This window comes from Acomys minous, assembly GCF_964271855.1.
Source record: "Acomys minous genome assembly, chromosome: 10".
In the NCBI taxonomy this organism is placed as follows: domain Eukaryota; kingdom Metazoa; phylum Chordata; class Mammalia; order Rodentia; family Muridae; genus Acomys; species Acomys minous.
Window position 1 is genome coordinate 106,959,439 of NC_140491.1, and position 16,978 is coordinate 106,976,416.

Below are 16,978 nucleotides of genomic sequence, written 5' to 3' on the forward strand. Positions count from 1 at the left end.
AACAGGAAATGGGCCTGGAAGACAGAAGGCAGCAGCTAGAGGGCGGGCGGGCTGGGGTGCTGCATGGTGAGGTTCTGCCCCAGTCTGTGGCTGCTGTGACCCCCTTGTAGGGCTGGACCTTCGGGTTGTGTCTGTGTCCCTCCCAAGCTCTGCAAGGGGCTTGCCTCCGCAGCCATGTTTGCTGGCTCCCTGACCGTAAGGCTGATTTTCTTGCTTTGGTTCTCACTAATAGCACTGTACTGCTGTTGTTCTCTCTCTCTCTCTCTCTCTCTCTCTCTCTCTCTCTCTCTCTCTCTCTTCACCCCCCCCCCCCGTTTAACCCAATCATTGATATAATGAAATTATTCCCTTATTTCTCTAGCGTCTGAAGAGAGGGGAGACTGAGTGTGGATGGATCTTCCTCCCTCTTGGCAGTGGGTAGGCTGGTGGCATCAGCAGCAGTGACTATGCCTCCACAGGTTCACCTAATCAAGCCCTCGTGATACTTCCTTCTTCCTCTGAACTCTTCCCCAGAGCTTCTTCAGCCAACACAGGGCTTGGCTGAGTGCATCCACTCAGCCTCCCTGTCTTTCCTTACCTGTGAAACTATTTCCCCGCAGAGGATTCATTCCCTCTCTAGTCAGGTCTCTGAGTGGCTTCTATTCTCCTGAGTGGACTTTGGTGACACCCTTTCTCCGGCATCTTTATCTTATCCCTGAAGGAATAGTTCCTCCATGTCAATGTTTTATTCTTATCGAGTCGTGTCCCAGTTAGGGTTTCTATTGCTGTGAAGAAGAGACGCCATGACCAGGGCAACCCTTAATAAGGAAAGCATTTCAGTGGCGCTGCCTTACAGTTTAGAGGTTTAGTCCACTAGCATCATGGTGGCACGCAGGCAGACACCGTGCTGGAGAGGGAGCTGAGAGTTCTACATCTGGATCCGCAGAGAGCAAGGAAGAGACAGTGAGCCACAAGGGCTAACTTGAGCTTCAGAGACCTCAAAGTCTCAGAACTTTGACACCTCCCCACCCAGTGACGCACTTCCTCCAACAAGGCCATACCTCCCAATAGCGTCATTCCTATTCAAAACACCACGAGTTGCTTTTTAGAAAGTTAATTATGACCAAGCACGCTGCGTGCTGCCGACGGGTATGATCTCAGTGAGTGAAAATGACTATTTATTGCTGAAAATTCGTAAGATCAAATCTGATGCCTTGACCTAGAAGGGCTGGCCAGCATATTGTACCCTTTTTCAGTGAACTTTAATCCAACAGAATATAAAATCTTCCAACATGAGAGCCAAGGTATTTCTAAAAGAAAAGGGATGGGTGTAGTGGCAGAGGCTGTGGTTGCTGCTGCTGCTGCTGGTGGTGTTGGTGTTGGTGGTAACTGTACCTACAATGTAGACACTAGAGCCATGGTTCTCGATGGGGGTGGGGTGGGGTGGGGTGGGGTCACATATCAGACATCCCGCATACCATATACTTGCATTACAATTCCTAACAGTAACAAAATTGCTACAATGAAATAATTGTATGCTTGGGGTCACCACAGCATGAGGATCTGTATTAAAGGGTCACGGTGTTAGGAAGGTGAGAACCACCGCACTAGAGTCAGCTAGAAGTAGCCTGAGCTCTCAGCAATCCCAGACAGCAGCAGTACGAGCTCGGGCAAGTCCCTACCTGCCTCTGGCCTTCGTTTTCTCAGTGAAAAACAAAATAATGGTGAAAGAAGGAGCTAGCACCAGCGAAGGAGCGTGTAGACCCATCTCTAGGGCACACCTTCTTACTCGAACGCTTCACAGGAGTAACCGCATTTTGTCTGTCTTTTCCTAAGTATTCGTAAAATTCAACAGAATATATTTTCTTATTTCTCTATAGCACAGCCAAGGGGGCATTTACTCAAAACGCAAGGAGAAACAAACTGGAAATAAGTAGGCAGACCCAAATGCAATGTACTCATGGTAGTTACATAGGAGTCCCTGACCAGGCCTGGCCAGGGATGGTTTCCCAGGGACCCCGCCTGCCTGTCTCAGTTCTGTCTATGTAAACAGTCGCTGTCAGGCACTGGTACTTTCTCAGACCTCCTGAGTGAATGTAGTATTCCCTTCAGAGTCAAAGTCCTGCTCTCTGAAGAGAACACGTCCCTCGATTCCCCTGTGTGTGTGTTCCCTCACAGGCTTTATTTAACCGAAGGAACGTCCCTTCCTCAAAGCACCCATTCATGGTTGTTACCCCAAACCTAACATCTCTGAGGTGGAGAAGGTTGGAGAATATTGCTTTTCAACAGATGAAACACACTCCTCGCTGGGGAGCTGGTACTAGGATTCTCTAGCTGAAAAAAACCTTGGGCAGGTTTTATGCCTTTAGAAGTCGCAAATCGAAGGGAACACTTCTGGTATAGCTTGATGCTTCTCCCTGCTTTAGCAATTCCTCCTTTTCAAGGTTCCGAGGAACCAAAAAAGGGGAAAAAAAAAGTCATTGAACAAATAAACTTGTTACTGCTTTTAGCGTTTTGTTACAATATAGTAGAAACAATATAATCAAATAGTTCCATTCAGCCCACTAAAAACAAAAAGAAACACACACACACACACACACACACACACACACACACACACACGCACACACACACACACATACACACACACACACACACACACACACACACACACACACGCAGATCATCATCATCATCAAATAGTTTCATTCAGCCCACCAAAAGCAAAAAGAAAAACCACTTATCAGCTACCCTCAGTTTAAGCTTCCTCTTGACCTCCAGCCTAGCCAGCTTCCCAGAAACAAAGGTAGAAGGAAAAAAAAAAGTCAGCTTTTCATAGGAAAGAAAAGGTTGTCAGGAAAACAAACCTGGCATCCACCTGTCTAGCCCTCTCCTGGCAGAACAGGAGGAAGGGATAAGTGTCTACCATCACTTTCTAGAATAACCAGAGGCGTTCACAATTTGATCCTTAACCAGGAAGCCCCGCATGTGCGTAACAAACGCTTGCTGTGTCTAGAGGGGACAGGATCCCTGGAGCTGATGCTTACAGTTGGGATGGGCACAGCAAGTTTTAGCTGTATGTTCCAGGGACCATTTCCCAGGCTGGTCAGGGCTCTGGGCTCTGTGCAGGTGTTCCATGGTCTCATGGCCAACCCCTTGCCCATCTCAGGTTCACTGTGAGGAACACGGGAGTTGTCAGGTGCGCCATTTTGAATTGGACCACATTGACATCCTCTGGTTTAAGTCCGTGCTTGTTCTAAGTGGTGTCCTGCCCATACACTGTCAGTTTCCATGGGTGGGGTCTGCTGGATGCTAGTCATGTGAAGAGAATGTTGAAATGGGTGAGTTCAATGGGACTGTAGCAATTCTGAACAAATGCTGGTTTTTAAAGTGTAGTGTTCACTTCTCCCTTTGACTCTATGATAATATTAAAATCACCAACCTGCTTGAAATGTGTTTATGTGTGTGCGTGTATTCACATTGAGGTTTAAAGTGTTTCTTAAAACTAATATTGACTGTCATCTCCCTCGCTGGTTTTGTATTTGAAATGAGAAGTAGAAATGAACTCACCAATGTATTTTCTCTGTAAATAACTGCTATTTGCAAAAAGCAGGGAGGTGTTGATATAAAGTGTTACAATCACTATGTCAGTGTTTGGGGACTCTATAACAAATTGCCACTCACTGAGTGAACCTGGACAGTCAAGTCAGTGAGCACACGGTGCTGTAGACTAGGTCTCCAGCGTGAGCCCCTGAGTTAAAATGGGGGTGTCAGCAAGACTGGGCTGCTTTTAGAGACTCAAGGGGTCTCTCCCTCCCTCCTCTCTCCCTCCACCCTGTGTGAATATCTCTGTGTTTATATATGTGTCTCTGTCTATGTCTCTATCTCTCTGTGTGTCTCTGTGTCTCTCTGTGTATCTCTCTATCTGAGTCTCTGTCTGTGTCTGTCTGTCTGTCTGTCTGTCTGTCTGTCTGTCTCCCTCTTTGTAAGTTCCCCTGCTGAGGCCTCTAGGATTCTGTGGCTGACTCCCCCACTCCCCGCTGTCTGGTGCTGGCTTTCTGCCTCACATTCTTACACCCATTAACAGACTCCTCCAAAAACACCAGGCTACGTCTCCCCATTTTGATCCTTAGCCACACCCACATCATTCTTTTGCGAGTAACCAAGTACGCACAGGTTCCGGTGAAAAAGATGTGTGCATCTTTGGGAAGCCAGCGTTTATGTAGCTAAGGAGCCCCAGCCTACTAAAGCTCCAAAGAATGAAAACACCATTATGGCTTTCAAAAGTGTCTCAGCTAGCACTGTGTCTGTGGCTCCTCCACCACCTTTGACTGGGCACGTTTGGGAAGGGCATTGCCAGATGTGTGAGGTAACAGCTCCTCCCCAGATTCAGATCTGGCACATCCAGCTCAAGAATGTGCGTCACACGAAGAATGCCATCTAGATCCTGGACCCCTCTCACTCGCCTCAGAATCTTGAAGCCTGCCCAGTTTTCTCAGAAAAAGAGAAACACACCAACTGCTTCCATTGAGTTCTGGAAGCTTGAGTGCAGGAAGGTACATGTAAAGGAACAAAATGAAACACAATAAAAGCCAACACACAACAACGGCATTGCAGAAGAAGTCTTAAGTACACGAGAGACAAGGGAATAACTCACTCCCGCCCCAAATCAAAACTTTATCCACAGGCAGGGACAGGTCACTCTAACCTCTGGCTGTTTATCTTGTTTCGCTCTCTTCCCTGCTCTGACCTTTGTTACGCTTTGCCCAGCTGCCCTTTCTCCGCTCATTAAGCTTATAAACACCAAATCATCCCCGTTTGATTCTTTTCTTCATTTTAAACAATCTGCATTTAAATGGTGGCAAACTGAATGGCCAGATTTGCCCTTTGAATGCCTGTGCATTCAAGTTCTTTTAGGCAGCCTTTTCTCTCCTTTTTAAATTCTATTTTGAGTTTCATAAAAATTGGTATTTCTTATTATCCCCAGCCCATGATTTTCTTTACTGAACTTTTTTTGTTTAATTTTCTTTTGCTTTAACGTTTTATTTTTCAGACACCTCTCATTGAACCTCACGTTCCTCTCCGTCCTGCTAACACCATTACCAAGGTAATGGGATGTAGGTGGGTTGACGAGCCATCCAAGCTCGCTTCTTAAGTACCACTGGAGGTGGCTCCCATGTCAGAGCGTCATGTCAAGGCTCCTCACATCCACTTCCTAGAGTCAATAAATATGCAGTGTGTCTCCACATAAAGCGGTGACATGTCACAGGAGTGAGCAATATAAATAAATATGTATGAGTGAGTTACAGTTTTCTATCCAGACTCTGATTAGAAAATGGTTTAAGAATTCACTGGGTTTATTTCCCTCCTATAAACTCTCCTTCCCCCCTTTCCTCCTCCCACCTGATTAAAACCCAGGTCCCTTCAGAGAAGATCCTCAGAGCTGGAAAGATTTTACGAATTGCCATTCTCTCTCGAGCACCCCACATGATAAGAGACAGGAAATACCACCTCAAAACATACAGGTATGTTTGCTCATTCTAATGGCTCGGCCCCCTCCAGTTCATGTTTTAGGAAAGTGGATCAAATAGCCCCTTCTGTATGGTGCCTAGGTTCCAGCCTGAACCTGGTTTAGCCTTGCTCCTTGGCTAATCTGTGCAGGCCTGAGCCCAGAGCAGGGCCTTTCGTGTTTCTGCTTGGCAGCATCTTTCAGTGGACCTACTAAGTTCAGCTAGCATTCACACAGGTCTTCCTTATGCCACAGTGGTGATACCAGGCCGCTTTCTCTGCGTGATCCACCACATTCCTGCTAGAAAGGTACATCTGGGTGTGTGTTCATTTCTCAGCCGATAAAACTGATTCAGGGCTGAGATTAAATAGTTTCCTTTCACTAAGTCTGGTGACTAGACAAGCAAGATTTAAATCAGGTATGGCTGATCGCCGAGTTCAGTGATTTTTATTTGTTTATTTTTTAAGCCATGGTGTGATAGGCTCTGAGGATACAGAATTGAACAAAATATACAAAGTCTTTTATGGAGTTCGTTTTCTAATAAAGTTTTATTTTAGTTAGCTACTTCACCTGGGGGAGGTGGGTGTGCACTTTGTGAACCCGGCAGAGGACACTGGAGCTGGCATCCAGCAAGCTCCCAGGGACCCCCTTTGCCTCTTCCTGTCACAGTACTGGAATGACAGGCATGTGAGGGGCCACCCCTAGCTATTACACTGGGAATGCAGGCTCAGGTCTTTACACTTGTGTAACAATGTCCTTACCCACAGGGCCAGCTCTCCAGCCCTGTGTCGTCTTCACTAGCTGGCTATTTTCAGAAATTACATCTGAAAGGCTTGTTCTATAGCCCTGCAAGTTAGTCTGTCTGGATTCTGCGGATATATATATATATATATATATATATATATATATATATATATATATATATATATATATACACACACACACACACACACACACACACACACACACACACACACACACCATCAACACTTCTAAGGAGAGTCAAGATTTAAAACAAAGCCAAGGAAAAACCAAAACACGTGTGTCACAAGTCCCCAGAACCTCAACCCCTTTAACCCTTTGGCTCTTTAGCTTTAAATGAACCTCGAAAATCTCACATAGCTGAAAAGATCTTTTTTGAATATTTTAATTATTTTTCCTTTGAGATGGGAGTGTGCTCCTTAATTATTGACTCGGGTTGGGAAAATTCCATTAACTACGTCATGTTTGGTGACAAATACTGGAAACTGGAAGTCAGAAACTGGTCTTTTCCCTGTGATGAGATTTAAACCCTCACATGGAGATGTTATGTCTGTCCCACACCCTATGACATAAAGTAATGATCTGCTAGTGATGACCAGCGGACTTCACTGGACGCCACAGACATGGTTTCTCAGTTGGAGTTCTATGCGAGCAAACTCCATCCTCTCACCCCATCCTGCTCTTTATCCCATTAGGATTCCTTCAATGTCCAAGAGCTGAGGCCTTTACAGACTCAGTATCATCCCCAAGGACCACTTTGCTTCAGGTTGATGCATAGGATGCCCAGGGAGGGGCTCTGCTACACACCCCTGTTGTGTATTCTAGCTCCAAAGTCCCTAAGCCTCTCCTAGAAATTTGATGCTATTGGACCATCTTGATGCTCTTGATCATCTCAGTTGCTTATGTACTTTTTTTTTTTTAGCTTTAAGAGCACCCATTGAATTAAAAGCTAAATAAAATTATTTCTTCTGTACTTTTATAAGAACTTTCCCACTAATAAACTACCAAATTATAAGAGAAATACTTGTTTTATATGTGTAGTTCAGAGGTATATGGTTAGTTCAGAGTGGAGATGTGGGTGCCTCTTCACCCTAGATAGGTGAGAGATGGTACACTGGCTTTCTCCTCAGCCCTTCCTGGCTCAGGTTAGCTCCTTCCAGGAACTCTGATAGATTTCAGAGCTTCTAGAATATTGAAATAGGAGAAGGGCTCCAGGGACATCACTTGCCCTTCCTTTCTCTTACAGAGAAGGGAACAAAACCAGAGAGCCAGCCAAAGTCACGTGGCTAACAATGAGCAGCAAACCTGCTGTTCCACCTCATGGCTCCTCCACTTTAAGATTTCTCCCAAAGTGGCCTGGGACAGGGAATCGACTTCCATTTATGCTAGAGTTCTTCAGGTTTGGCCCAGTCTCTACTCATATTCAGAGGTTGTTTCATCCTTAGCATACAAAGGGAGGCAACCAATGAGTCAGGCCAGCTGCCTGCAGCAGCCACCCCTACTCTGGGTCTCCGTGACCTATTCCACTGTCCCTTGGGATCTGTCCCTAGGACTCAAGACTCCACTTTCTCCCTTGTACACACACACACACACACACACACACACACACACACACACACACACACACACACAGAGAGAGAGAGAGAGAGAGACAGACAGACAGACAGACAGACAGACAGACAGACACAGAGGGAGGGAGAGGGAGGAGGGAGGAAAGAAGGGAACGGAAGAGGGGGAGAGGGAAGGAGAGAAAGGGAGGGATGGAGGAAGAGAGAGAACACCTGCTTTATTTTCTCACGCAACTCAGAGTTTCCTAATATGTAAGTATATAATTGTGTATTTCCTAACTAATATTCATAGTTTGTCTACCCAGATCAACTCACTACAGGGGCAGCTTTGGAGCTAGCAGGAAGCATCTAGAATTGTTAGGTGACAGATTCTGTATACGTGTTAATGCTCACTACACAGAACTTTTTTGAGAGAGAGGTTTGCTAATTGCTTACTTCTCCCAGTACCCCCTCCGACTGAGGTGTTCTGGGACCAGCTCACAGTGATGGGAAGAAGGAGAACGCTTTCTATCTACCAGCCCTTTGAGCAGCCTGGTGCTTTGTTTTTAAAGCATTCTTCTATTCACACAGCCCTGCTGAGAAGATACAAGGGCTTAAGGCCATATGCCCTATACCCTTTGCCTTGATTCCTCTTATGGTGCCATACTCTTTGGAAGGTTCCCCTCTCGAAGGCTTCCTTCACTCTCTCTCTGTGAAGAGATGGCTTTCCCATCCTCCGTGTCTCATCTCCTTTAGACAATGCTGCGTTGGGACCGAGCTGGTGGACTGGATGATACAGCAGACGTCTTGTGTTCACTCCCGGACTCAAGCTGTTGGCATGTGGCAAGTCTTGCTGGAAGATGGCGTCCTCAACCATGGTAAGATGAGCCATAGGCTCCAGAAACTTCTCAAGCAATGCAAAGTGCATTTCCCTGGGTAAGCTGTAGCTGAATCCCCAAATGGGCAGGAAAGAATTATGATCCCTTAAAGAAGCACCAAGCTAGCATCTTCATTTAGTGACACAAATGCAGGGAGCGGATGCTATTGATTGCTATGTTCCACCACTGTACCTTCCTAACTTCTGAGAACGAAGGGAAAGAAAATGAAATTGCAGCTGGGGTGCATCCAGCTCCAATTATGTTTATTAGTTTGCATTCATGGTTCATTGATAGCGTGATTATACTCCGGGCATTGCACTGGCAGTCCTGATGCAGGGGCAGAATGAGAGAGCAATGAAACGTGTGGCCAGGCTGATGACATGAAAGTAAGTAATGAATTCAGACGCTGCCTTTTAACTGTGCCGCTGTCTGGGAGAGCCAATTTGTATACCCGCAGGATGACCATATTTAACATCAGAGCTGAGCTCTGCAATTGCCGTCTCTAGTAACTGCAGCAGCTCTGGCCGAACAGAAGAGCCATTCCTCTTTGGGGCTGGTGTGTGACTGCCACTGAACGGCTCACACACCACTTGTTTAAAACTACTTTTCTAAACATGAAGATATTCAAATCACCCATTTCATTTGCCAACACCTAGGGACGTGGGAATCATAATTGTGCTAGAGTTTCTCAGAGTTTAATGTGCATTCCAATCACCTGGGGCTCTTGTTGAAATGCAGATTCCAACTTTGCAGGTCTGGCATGGATTCTAAGCATATTGTTTTTGCAAGAAGTGCCCTACAGTTGCTGCTGCAGCTGCCGCTGCCGCTGCCATCCCTGTTTTTGAGAATCTGCAAGGCTCTATCACTGTTCTTTGTCTTTTGAACGTATTGACAATCCCTGTTATAAAGGGACCAAATGGCTTTCAGACATTTAGTTGAGGGTTTCGACCCTACTTCACCTAACAGAGACCACCCCCCCCTCAAACCTTCTTGCTGATCACTTGGTCGGTATGTGTAAGTTCCTAGGTTTGAGTGCCCAGCTTTGCCAAAAGTAAGGGAGGAAATAGCTTTTTGAACATTAAAACTGCAGGAAAATGACCACAAAATTCCTCCCAGGAGTCTGTGACCTAGAAGTGTGGTCTGGTTGGCTCTGCTGATACGGCTAATTAATGCTCTTGTAACCGTCTTTCTCCGAGTCGGGGTGAGAAAGGAAAGCCTAAGTTCCAACCTCCCGAAGGAGTGAATGTCCCCTGTAAGACTGGCCTCCCAAACCACTCTACAGGCGTTCTCTGGCAGTGAGTTTACCAGTTTGGGACACGTGCCCCTCACTGTAGAAAATGCCACCAAGGCATTATGTGCTCATCCCATAACAGCTCAGCAAGAGGCCCAGGGAGGCCAAAACTGGGTGAGTCTCCAGGAGGCTGTGGCGGGCATGGGTGCAGATGGGATGGTTTCCGCTTCCAGCTTGCCCCGCCTGGATGAGGTGGCATTCAGAGGACTCAGACTCCCTGCTGTGCTGTCTTTGGGGACTCCTGTCCTGTCCTCCCAGCAGGGAGCTGTGGGGTGCGGCTCCGAGCCCCAGCTGACCCTTGGCTCCATGCTTCCCGCAGTGGACCAGGAGCGCCATTTCCAAGACAAATATTTATTTTATCGATTTCTGGATGACGAGCATGAGGATGCACCTTTGCCTACTGAGGAAGAGAAGAAGGAGTGTGATGAGGAACTCCAGGACACCATGCTGCTGCTGTCACAGATGGGCCCTGACGCCCACATGAGGATGATCCTACGCAAACCGTAAGTGAGAGCCAGGAGCTCATCAGCCCCAGGCTGATCCCTGTGCAGATGGGGGAGGGACTCAGGGTGCTGGCAAAGGTCCTGGCCTTCCCTGATGTCAGAGGGGAGGTGACAAAGGGGTGACACTGCAGCAGTGCTTGTCTCTACCTTAGTTTTAGCTTTGACACCCCCCGCCCCCCGCAAAACGCCACTTTCCACTCATGTGAGTTTAAACGAAAGATCTTTAGCAGGTGCCTCGGGATATCAAACTGGAGTCCCCCTATTAAATGACCTTCGGCCAATGACAAACAGAAACTGATCTGTTTCTATGCCAGACTGAGGCAGCCCCTTTCTTCATAGTGCTAGAGGAAAATGTCCTCAGAAGCAAAGCTCTCGTACCTGTGTTATATTCGTTCCCTTATTCTTTTGGCAACACCTTCAAGGCCTCTGTCCAGTCAGTGAGGCAGCTGGAAACCCCCTTGTCTGCCACAGCTGACCCCAAGCTGACATTGACAAGCTTGAGCTATTTATTAAGACCAGAGAAAGGAAACAACCTGTCATGCTCCTGTTAGGGTCTAGGCATCCTACTGATGGTTCCAGGGCGTGCGAAGCATGCCTGCCCCCATGCTTATCCACTCAGGGAAACCTTTGAAGTAGGCACGGCGCAGCACTAAATTTGGAAACCCCGCACACAGGCTTATATTTTCATGCTGGAAATAAAACCTCCCTCCACCATACAATCAGTGCCAGGCAGCTATGGGTGTCAACCCTGCGTCACTGGCTCCCTGACCCCTCCTTTACGATTAGGTCTCTGTGAGAACATTCAGCTTTAGGTTGGCTGTGTCCACTGGGCACTTTCCAAGAGAGAGCCGACCCTCAGACACACTTCCCCAGCTTCTGCCCCTCAGGCCAATCCACAATAGCCTCCGAGTATAGCTTTATCTCTGTCCCGCAGGACTCTTTCCCTTTCACTGGCCCAGGCTCCAGGCTGCACCGGCTTTTCAACACATGCTTTTTTTTTTTTTCTTTCACACCACGTCCCCTTTGTCCAAACTCTCTCTTGGGGCCTAATCTCCCACACAGAGCATTTCAAAGGCCTTTCCCTCATCCCAGCTGGTCCTATCATCCTCCACTCTAGAACCATGGCTTTCAGCTCTTTCAGCCTCAATACTCTTTCTTCAAACAGAAATTTAATAGAAGAATCCAAACTATCAAATAGAAAAGCCAGAGCCTCACTGACCTAAGCAGGAGTGGGGTCCAAGGAACCTGCCCAGCCAATTTATGCTCTGTCTACCCTAAAGGATCATGGGAATGGTGACGGAGGACACAAGACTTCCCTGGGGCTGTGGACCTCAAATGAGCGATGCTCATGTTTTCTCTCCCATCTCTCTTTCCCTTGACCCGTTCACCCATCATCTGTCCTTCTTCATCATTTCCTACGTCAGTCCCCTTTGTGCTGTTTTTCTTGCTGTCGTGTTCATTCAAGCCACTACCCTTCTGTGGTTCTGAGTGAGGCTGGCTCAGACCCTGAGGCATTTGGAAATGTGTGGGGGCGTTCAGGTTGTCGGAACACATGAGTGGACCACACGAGTTGTTGGCATCCATTGTGCAGAAGTGAAGACCAAGGGATACCAGTGGCGTCAGTGTCGAGGAACCCTGTCACATGTGCCCTGCAAAACGCCCTCTGCTATTGACAAACAGCTAAACTCTGGGAGCCTGTGAAAGGTGGTCACACAAATGCCCTCTTTTTAATTCACCGGCACTTGTTGCTCATCTAGCTTGTTCTAGGCACTGTGGAGTTAAGTTAGTCAGGAGCAAGGGGGCTGTTCCTTCTTTTGGAGCTCTGTGTGAACAGAAGACATCTCTTAAGACCTGTGAGCGATGATCTAGTCAGGACTGTACTACACCGTACAATGGACAAAGGAGTGTGTGTTAGCATCCTATACTGTGGAGAGGGAATAGTCAGGCTGTGTCCCCAGCAAGGAAGCCATCAGTAAACATTTGCCAGTGAGTGAGTCCACAGCCCCTGCCAAACCTTCCTTACCTATTCCTTGCTTCAAAGAGGCAGGAATGCCATTGAGTTCACTAATGTTTTCAAACCCTTCCCACGTAGAAGAAAATGCAAAAAGAGTAAACTGTTTGTACCACTGAGGAGTTTGTAATCCACTGAGAAAAGCACTGCCAAATTAGATTCAACTGGGGCAGGTATTTGTTGAGTACATGCTGTGTGCTCCAGACTTCATGGCAAGGTTTCAGGAATCATCCCTAGAAATAGAATCTTCTGGGTTGGGAGTTAAGAACTTGGGCTGGGGGCGCTGGAGAGATGGCTCAAAGGTTAAGAGTACTGTCTGCTTTTTCAGAGGTCATGAGTTCAATTCCCAGCAACCACATGGTGGCTCACAACCATCTATAATGTGATCTGATACCCTCCTCTGGCCTGCAGGTGTACATGCAGGCAGACCTCTGTATACATAATAATAAATATATAAATCTTTTAAAATATATATTTAAAAAAAAAGAACTTGGGCTGGGTGTGGTGGCACACGCCTTTAATCCCAGCACTTGGGAGGCAGAAGCAGGTGGATCAATGTGAGTTTGAGGCCAGCCTGGTCTACAGAGTGAGTCCCAGATAGCCAAGGTTACACAAAGAAACCTTGTCTAGGAAAAAAAAGAAAAAAGAAAAGAAAGAAAGAAAGAAAGAAAGAAAGAAAGAAAGAAAAGAAACAGTCTAGCAGCTGGGCATGGTAGCACACGCCTGTAATCCTAGCACTAGGGAGGCAGAGGTAGGTGGATCTCTACGAGTTCAAGGCCAGACTGGTCTACAAAGCAAGTCCAAGACATCCAAGGCTACACAGAGAAACCCTGTCTTGAAGAAAACAAAACAAAACAAAAAAAAAAACAGAAAAAAAAGAACAAAACAAAACTTGTCCATGTGTGAGAGAAGCTATTGGTTCAGTTCGCAGCACCCCACCTCCCAAAAGAGATAGCGCTGCTTCCATTTTCTTCCACACTGCAATGAATCACATGTACCTTAGAAACTCAAATTGCCAAGGAAAATTCATTTCCCAAACTTGGCTGCAGTTGATCTCTGGCTGTGGAACACCAGGTGTTCACTTGGTGTGGTGGCTAAGACCTGGGGTCTGAGCATACTAGCATCTGAGGAAGGAAGACTTGAAGCTTGAGGCCATCCCAGGAAGCATAGAACTGCAGGCCCATTTGGATTACATATGGCGATCTTGTCTCAACAAACAACAGCAAACCAAGAAGATAAAGATCACTGATATCCCAGGATGGATCATCTGGGAACTTTCTTCCCATTTTCCCATATTTTTTTTCCTTCTGTTCGTTTGTTTTGTTTCTGTTGTTGTTTTTTAATTTGGCAAACATCGGGTTTGCGTTGGCAATGTTCTTTTTGGCTTATAGATGCTCTTCCTGCCTGAATGGCAGCACCTAAGGAATGAGAGAGTAAAAAGTAAGGAATCTAGCTTTGTTTTTTAGGGTTTTTGTTTATTTGGTTGGTTTTGGGTTTTGGGTGTTTTGGGGTTTTTTGTTGTTGTTGTTGTTTGGTTTTGTTTTTTTTTGTTTTGTTTTGTTTTTTTGGGTTTTTTGTTTTGTTTTGTTTTGTTTTGTTGTTTTTGTTTTTGTTTTTTTTCAAGACAAGGTTTCTCTGTGTAGCCTTCGCTGTCCTGGACTCCCTTTGTAGGCCAGGCTGACCTCAGACTCAGAGATCTGCCTGCCTCTGCCTCCCTAGAGGCCTGCTGGGATTAAAGGCGTGCACCACCAACACCTATCCTAGGAATCTAGCTTTGTGAGATGCACAAGTTCTACACACACACACACACACACACACACACTACTTCCCCACCCCATTTTTGGTTGGTTGTTTTTTTCAATTTTTTAGTGATCTTTGGAGGTACCACTGAAGAAGAAAGGAAAGACGCAAGCTTGGCTAGGAGTCACCAGCAACACTTCTGTTCTTGAAGGGACTGACTCAGCACTCCGCTCTTGGAGGCTGGGGCCAAGTCCATGGGTCCTGGAGAGGTTGGCCCCTCACTGCCCAAAGTGCCGAGTCACCGAGAATGTGGAGCATTGGCTCGGTGTCAGCTGGGCCAAGGCCCCCAGCTTTTGAACTCAGCACAGCTGCATTTATAGTAGTCACCACTGCCAGAGAGGCTGCAGAACTCTGATAATTACTGGGAAAGAAATAACACAATATTCTTTGATGAGAAGATTACTTTGAGAATTTGATTGTATAATGAAGATGTTGCTTTGAAAGGTGCTTCCTATTGTTCCGAGTCTGAGACTCGCTGGCTGAAAAAAAAAAGTGTCACTTGTTTTGACAGGCTACTTAGAAAAATTCTCTGTTTATTACATTAACTGCAGCATTTTAACTGTCAAACTATGAAAGAATGTTCTGCAGTTTAAAAAACAGAATAGAGCTTCAGGGCGAAATTTTTTTTGGCACACTCTTGTTGCTATTGGTATTGAAAGAAAAAAAAACCCATACATTCTGAATGTGAAATTAGCTTTTTTTTTTTTTTTTTTTTAAATGTGGTGGCAGACGGAGTGACTCACAATGCCAGTCGTGGTTGCGCAGGTGTGGACCTGGATGGCATTTGGGGGCAAATGCTACAGAGTGGTGACAGGTTGTGGGGCTGTTGTTGCAGCGTTGAGACAGGGCCATCAAACACACGTGAACTTTCAGGGCTTACTGTTTTGACTTTTCTTTGTTTATAAGTCTGAGTGAAGGGGGCTACCCTGCACACATAGATGCAGCAGAGACTCTAACGTGCAGAAGTGGGCATTTGGGTACATTTAAGCAGGCACTTTGGATAGGAAGCTGTGGGCCAAAAGATGCAGAGGCTACCAGGTAAGTACAATATTGTAAAAAGTGAAGCCAGGTGGATACAAAGAGCCTTTGTGAAGACAGATTCTCCCACATACAAGCCTTCCAGCTCCTTCCACGAGGGATGAAGCACTCTCTAGACTGATCTCTCAGAGGCTTACCTAAAGTGGGAGGGAAGTGAAGTTTCTATTTCTCAAATCTAATTCTAAGTCTGCAATTCTGAAATTTCCTAAATCCTAGAGGTTTAAGTGGTTAGAAAGGAAAAAGTCCATTGAGCCTGCAAAGAGTGAAAAACAGCACAGGAAAATTAGGTTGTCATATTAAAACAAAATTGTTAGCAAGTTGTAGAGTCTTCCAAATGGGCCTGAAACTCATAAACTTTAATTCATTTGTTTTATGTGATCAGCAAAAGGTTTTAGGTATCTGCGTGAGGCTGGGAAGGAAATGGGTAGTATAAGAAAATACTGGGAAGGGTTGGGGGTTATCCGCCCTGCCTGTCGATGGCTCTGATGCCCAACAGTTAGGCTGACTCACTGTATGCTCTACACAGTTGTTAGAGGGCACTCAAGATCTGTATATTTTTTCTTAATTAGCAAAACTTGTCTTTTAAAATATTTTCTATTATTATTATTATTATGATGATGATGATGATGATGTGTGTGTGTGTGTGTGTTTGTGTGTGTATGTTTGTGTGTGTGTGTGTCAGGGTGGAGTGGGATGGGGCATTTTGTTTAGTTTTCTCTTTCTTACAAATTGGCCCAGATTTTCTGATCCAAGGCCTCTGAGTGGGCTCCTGTTCTGTCTGCACTTGGGGTGAGAAGGGAGAAGATGTGCATCAGTCAACCACAACATCCCACAAGTACCACTGTCAGGTCTTCTCTGGCTCACGACAGTAATTTTTATGGACATCTAAGTTGTGGACTTAAACATCTTTCCTGCAGAGGCCAGAAGAAGGAGTTCCTGTGGGTTGCCTGGTGTGGGTATTGGGAACTGAACTGGGGTTTTCCAGAAGATAGGGAAGCCTCTTAACCACTGAGCCATCTCTCCATCCCCGCTTGTCTTAACAGGGTCTTTCTTTGTGCAGACTGTTTCTGAGGGGGGGAAGTTTGAAACCCTGACATTTTAGGGAGGTATCTTTACTCTGGAGATCTCAGGGCCATCAGCCGAAAGTCATTGGTGGTTTTCCGTTCTGGAGAAGACATATTCACCAAGAGAATGTTCACCCATCAGGCAGTCCATCCTCCTTCACGTGACGGTCAGGGGCAGGGGTGGGGAGGGGGGAGAGGGAGGGAATAAGCCTGAGCACAGGAGCTAAAGCTAAGAAAGGGGCTGCACTGTGGACCTTCCCACAGTGCACACTTCAGTGTGGACCTTCCCACAGTGCACACTTCAGTGTGGACCTTCCCACAGTGCACACTTCAGTGTGGACCTTCCCACAGTGCACACTTCAGTGTGGACCTTCCCACAGTGCACACTTCAGTGTGGACCTTCCCACCGTGAACCCTTCAGTGTGGACCTTCCCACAGTGCACACTTCAGTGTGGACCTTCCCACAGTGAACGCTTCAGTGTGGACCTTCCCACCGTGAACCCTTCAGTGTGGACCTTCCCACAGTGAATCCTTCAGTGTGGACCTTCCCACCGTGAACCCTTCAGTGTGGACCTTCCCACAGTGCACACTTCAGT

At 46.4% G+C, this 16,978-nt stretch overlaps 1 protein-coding gene across 9 annotated transcripts in view; it reads left to right on the forward strand.

The window, feature by feature from the left end:
- RAPGEF4 (Rap guanine nucleotide exchange factor 4) overlaps positions 1 to 16,978 on the forward strand; it is a 291,519-nt gene that overhangs the window by 198,513 nt on the left and 76,028 nt on the right. For 7 of the 9 annotated variants that reach the window (XM_084799441.1, XM_084799444.1, XM_084799443.1 and 4 more), the window contains 4 exons: positions 5,033 to 5,086; positions 5,398 to 5,504; positions 8,554 to 8,675; positions 10,286 to 10,469. In XM_084799441.1, the coding sequence (XP_084655567.1) occupies positions 5,033 to 5,086; positions 5,398 to 5,504; positions 8,554 to 8,675; positions 10,286 to 10,469 (467 nt within the window). The remainder of the gene's footprint in view (positions 1 to 5,032; positions 5,087 to 5,397; positions 5,505 to 8,553; positions 8,676 to 10,285; positions 10,470 to 16,978) is intronic. The other 2 variants (XM_084799442.1, XM_084799445.1) reach the window with 1 other exon arrangement.